The 6007-nt window shown below is 31.7% G+C and overlaps 1 protein-coding gene across 1 annotated transcript; it reads left to right on the top strand.

Annotated features, from left to right (window-relative positions):
* The first annotated feature begins 4190 nt into the window (after positions 1-4190).
* On the top strand, positions 4191-6007 carry LOC144565702 (putative ascorbate-specific transmembrane electron transporter 2). The gene is made up of 4 exons (XM_078315523.1): positions 4191-4360; positions 4453-4501; positions 4611-4810; positions 5589-6007. Exons 1-4 carry the CDS (start codon positions 4196-4198, stop codon positions 5844-5846), a joined length of 672 nt encoding a protein of 223 aa, XP_078171649.1. The 5' UTR covers positions 4191-4195; the 3' UTR covers positions 5847-6007.

The raw sequence follows: 6007 nt of genomic DNA, 5'->3' as shown, positions 1-6007 counted from the left end.
TCTGGTCTTCTGGATTAGAAAGAAAAAGAAAAAGAAAAAGAAAGCAGATGAGTGCTGAGTTGTTGTATGAAGACAATAATACTGGTTCATGTCATTTTCCTATCTTGTTTCTTTCTATCTAAATTTGAAAAATGTAACGTGGGCCCATGTGCCTCCAACTCTTAACTGGCTCTGTTTCATTACAAATTGGTATATGAATTTTTGAGTTGTGATGTGATACAACGTAAGAAAGAAGATTTAGGTCTCTATATATGATATAAGAGGAGGGATCTACTTATTTATTTTTTGGTGACATTGAATTACATTCTATATTTTTAAAGTTTTTAAAGTCTAAATAGTCGGTTCAAACCATTTAACATGATTGATATATTAAAATGTGCTTCCAGATCAAATAGTCCAAACAGTCGATTCAAACCGTTTAACTTGATTGATATATTAAAATGTACTTCCAGATCAAATTTTACATTTTTTTGATTTTTTTTACTATTTATTAAATATTTTGCAAAATCATTATTTTCAGACCATTGAATTTTTGTACCCATTTTAATAAATAGTAAAAAAAAATGTAAAATTTGATTTGTAAGCACATTTAATATGTCCATCATATTGAACGATTTGGATTGACTATTTAAACTTTAAAAATATAGGATGTAATCCAGTATCACAAAAAAAAGTATAATTGGATCTCTCCTAGTGATATAAATTGATTATTGAATTTAACAAAACTTGTTTTTGTTGGCCACTGTATCCTCTACATAAAGAAAGATAAAAATTTACTATATGTGTCAACAAAAAGAGCCCATATTAGCAAAAAAAAATTTCAAATCTAAGTACATATTAACTTTTTATTTTGCCATCAATATACGGAAAAATATATGTACAAATTGAAATATGCTAAATTCCTCTGATTTCCACAACGAGAGGTGTAAAATTTGCAGTAGTCATTTTTGTAAAATTACTTTAGTGAATTATATATATTAATTAGGGTTGGCAACAAGTTGGCTCGTCACGAGTTGGGCCTAACTTGAACTCATTACGAGCTGGCTCGTCCGAGTCACAAATAAGCTAACTTTAGGAGTCCGAGTTGAAATCTCAATTTAAAATCTTCACGAGCTGGACTGAGCTAGCTCCCAATTTAATGAGCTGGCTCGTTAGATTTGGCTGGATCTTGTTTTAAGAAGAAAATAAATTATACATACGTTTTGGACCGAGTTGGACAGTATAAAATGCACACAAATTCATAAAAATTCACAAATTGATGTCTAACCGAGCTAGCAAGCAAGCTAGGTTCTAGCTTGAACTCGTTAATTATAAACCGAGCTTGTGGCAAGCTGGCTCATTAACAGCTTGGTCCAATAACAAATGAGTTATTGGCAAGCAAATCACATGCGAGTCAAGATCCAACCACAAATTATGAACTTTTTTTACCACCCCTAATATTAATGGTTTTATTTGACTTTCTTGATTTGATTTGATGCCATTTAATGGCAGTTGAGGATCATATTTTCGGATTGCTATATAGACAGTGACTAATATTTAATCTACCCAATTAATATAATCTTCTTCTTTTTTTCCCCTAAGAAAAAACAATTAAAAATATAATCACAGACCAAAGGAAGTTATTGTTACATGTGGGTCTAGCTACCTGAAATCTAGACAACTCCCAAATATTCTGCTATTTAATAAACGCCGTTTCAGAGTTCAAAATGCTATTTTACCTCTACTTGCAAATAAATTTAAGAAATAATTATAATATAAAAGGTGAACTTTTTTAGTTTTTACACAATTTTATGCACGATTGGTACTTATCCAAATGGGTATCCATGTGCCAACACAATATATGTAACAGCTGAGTTCTTCTTCTTCTTCTTTTTTTGTTGGATACTGGTGTTTTGGTGTCAGTATTCGTGCTATATATTTAACTGACTCTGTTAGGTGTAGACAAATAAATTGATAATTTTTCATTATTCAAATAGAGGGTTCAAATACTTCATATTTTTTCATCACATTTTATATTTAATTTAAAATTCAAACTATCGATTAAAACTGTTGAACATGATCATTATATGGTTTTAGACGGAATCTCTTCTTTTGGTTTAGGGAGTCAAATGATAGCGACATCTATGATGTTATTGATGAGGTAGCTGGTTTATTATCTCATAATTGGTCTTTGATTGATACTAGTTTTTCTTCCACTTATGTGATTGCTATTAGTGATTGATATTAGTGATTTTGATAATTTTAGTGATGTTAGTTTGATTATATTTTTTGGTATACTATTTTGTTTTGTGATTGTTGATACTAGTTGGTTGATGTTTCACTAGTTCATAATAATTGAATTTTTGTATGACAAATATTATTTCGTAATGAAACAGGTGAAATTTCACTTCTTAAAAAAACATGATCATCATATTAAAATGTGCTTAAAAACAATAATTATTTTTGAATGATCTAGAATTTTTTATAGAAAAATAATTTTGTATATATTTAAAAAGATAGTAAATATTTTTGGAAAAAAATATCGAATTTAGTCGCTCAACACATTATAATAAGAATATCATGTTAAAAATTTCGAGCTGATTATTTAAATTTAAAATAAAAATAAAGATACGAAATATGAATGAAACGAAAGAAAAACACGTGACATTTCAACCTTCTCATTCGAATAAATATATACGAATTAAGTCTTTTGAATAGCTTCCAATTTTTAATTCAAACGCCATATCATTTCATAAACTTATTACTTTTATCTTTCGTTTCGGGCATTCTATATTATTTTGCATACATAAAATTCATGGTTCGTTCGATAATTGAGAAGAAAGAAAAAGAAACTGATAGAAACCTTCATGTTAGATGTCACCTATGTACCGTGATGCAATTTCATAACCTTCTATCTTTCATATAGAAGACAATATTTTTACCAATTATGCTAAAATATTGAACAAAACAGGCTGGTTTTACGTAGGGTTGTCAACGAGCCGGTTTGGTCTGAGCTAGATCAAACTTATGATTTGCTTGTTTTAGTAACGAGCGAATTATGAACGAGCCGAGTCAGTTCGTAAATGCTCGTGGACTAAAAGCTCAAATGTATTAGATAATATATTATACAATCAACTACTATAAATTAAGTTTGTAATTAAATTCATACATACTGAAATACTAAATTTTCAAATTCATACAAACATAATTCACAAAAGTAAATTCATGCATACTAGATTAGCACAAATTCATATTTGGACCAGGTTGGCTCGCCAGTTCGCGAGCGAGCTAGGTCTCAGCTCAAACTTGTTAATTTTGAATCAAGCTAGTGATGAGTTGATTCGTTAATAACTCAGTTCACTAACGAACAAATTATTAGCTAGCGAGTCAGATACGAGTCAAGATCGATCCACGAGCTACAATTTTTTTTGCCACCTTGGGTTTTTTGGTAAAAGCTCCTACAGAGCGCCACCCAAGAGCTAATTGAGCGGGAGTTTTCTAGATGTCTAATCGTTTATAAAAAAAATTGAACAAAACAGGCTGGAAGTTTGAAAAAATTTCCATTTAATAAATAACCCAAATGGGCATTTAGAACATTCCAATTATTGAAATCTCCATCCAACTTTCCAATGGAAGTTGGGCCTGGATTTGAATTGGGCTTAGTTTGGGCTTTTAGTAGACCTATTATTGAACATTTGAAGTTTGTAAATAAGCAACCATTCTTATGAAGTTTCTTAATTAACAGATGTTGATACCTACAGTTTTCTTAATTTAAGACCAAGTTGTGAAGAAGTTAAAAATATATTCATTAAATATCAAAGGACAACCAAATAGTTAATTTTATTTTGTGAAAAAGTTCTTTTTTACAAGGTTTATTAAACCTAATATGTAGTTGGAGGTGTTAGAAATTGGGGGTTAATTTTCAAGTTAAAAGTTGAAGAATAGCAAATATATTCCTTACTTTATCCACTAGACTTAAACCTAAATAATTGTCATCCACACTGAATTATTCCTAGCCCACATTCTATTCCAATACAAAACTAATAATTAGAGATAACTTGTCATGTTTGCATAGCCTCATGTACTAACTAGCTAGGATCCTTTACCTATGTTCTAACCTGAACTTATACCAAACCCAATTCCTGCAACTGTCCCTCTATTATAACCTAATTCTAACATAGCCTCTCCCAAAAACAATCTTTCTTTCTCTCTAACAATGGCTCTTATGGGACCAGGTGCTTCTATGGTCTTGTTCGCCCGACATGTCACCACAGCAGCTCACATTTTGGCCTTGGTTGTAGCAATTCTTATGATCGTTTGGGTTGTTCACTACCAGGGTGGTGCAAACATCAATTCCGAAGATTCCAATACCGTCTTTAACGTAAGCAATATGCTTTCATTGAGTGATATATTGACATCATGTAATTATTATTTTTTTCTTTTAAATTATACGCTTCGCTAATTGTTTTGTAGGTACATCCTCTGGTGATGTGCTTAGGATTCATTCTCATGATTGGAGAAGGTAATAAAATGGAAAATGCATGCACAAAACTTCTTATCAAAATGGAAAATGCACCTTGATATGTAATTTAAGTAATTAACTTTTCATTATCTTGTATCGATAATTTCAGCGATCATGGTATATAAGACATTTCCAATGCATAGGATCGGGCAAAAGATGATACACATGATGCTTCAATTTTTCGCATTAGTTCTCGGGATTTTCGGAATTTATGTGGCATTTAAGTACCACAGTATGAGCGAAACTCAAAACATGACCACCTTGCATTCTTGGTTAGGGATCTGTACCATTTGCTTGTTTGGGTTGCAGGTACCAGTCTTACCTCTCTGTTTTTTTTTTTTTTTTTTAATTCTTGACAGCTAAAATTTTTGAATCATCCCTTAATCTGGCATTAGGCCTTTATATTAGGCCCAGCCCAATAACTGTAGTAAAGCCCAAATGCAAAACAGGCCGGATCAATGCCCATACTGATTTTTTTTATTTTTTATTTTTTTACATTTATTGTCATTTCATAGCACAATGAAAAAAAAAAGGAAGCAGCTAACACCCCAACTCCAGTTCTTCAAAAATCTCCGGATATTTTTAACTAATTATGTAAACATCAATACTAAATCATGTAAAATAATTCAACAAAACCTGTAAACATAAAAACACGTTAAAGCTGTTAAAAACGCGTGACAGCTGTTGGAGACCACCTTCTGTGAATATACACATAATATCATGTAAACATACATGTATTATCCTGTAAACCTACACATATTATCCTATAAACATAAACATATAATTCTGTAAACATACATATTGTACTTGAAATTATAGCAATTGTGGCAGTTAAAAACGTGTCAGAACTAAGCTAAAAAGGGAAGATTTTTATACACGGAGATTTTTGAGGGACTGTAGCCCGGAGGATATTAACTTTTCTCAAAAAAAAAACTCAAATCAAATTTTCTCTGAACTTGAACATATTACATATTCTCAATTGCCATGATCCTGCTTATTATGATGGTCTAGAAATGAACAGCATTATAACTGTGTTTATATGATGAATAAAAGAAGAAGAAGAGAATTAATTCTTATTACTTGCCAGTGGTTATTTGGATTTCTGGTCTTCTGGTGCCCGAAAGCTCCGGAAATGACCCGTGAGATGGCAGCCCCGGTGCATGTGACTGCCGGCATTGGCATCTTTTTTATGACGATTTGCACAGCCGAGACAGGCCTGATGGAAAAGAGTATCGCGCCTAATTCCCTTTCAGAAGGCCAGGTGATCAATTTCACCGGGTTATTCATCCTCCTTTTCGGCGTTGCTGTTACTGTCACAGTTGCTCTCAGAAGAATATCCGTGTAGATCAAGTTTCTAAAGAGAGATATGTTTTGGACGGTGCCACCATTTGTTTTCATTGATTTATGTACCAAAGCTTTGCTTGATTCGGTTAACAAAGCATCTTGTACAATAATGTTGAATGAAGTGAAAATGTGAAATACAATATATTTTTTAATTTTTTTAAA

Source organism: Carex rostrata, chromosome 14, assembly GCF_964058835.1.
Source record: "Carex rostrata chromosome 14, lpCarRost1.2, whole genome shotgun sequence".
NCBI classification, from domain to species: domain Eukaryota; kingdom Viridiplantae; phylum Streptophyta; class Magnoliopsida; order Poales; family Cyperaceae; genus Carex; species Carex rostrata.
This window is presented reverse-complemented; position numbering and strand designations above follow the sequence as displayed.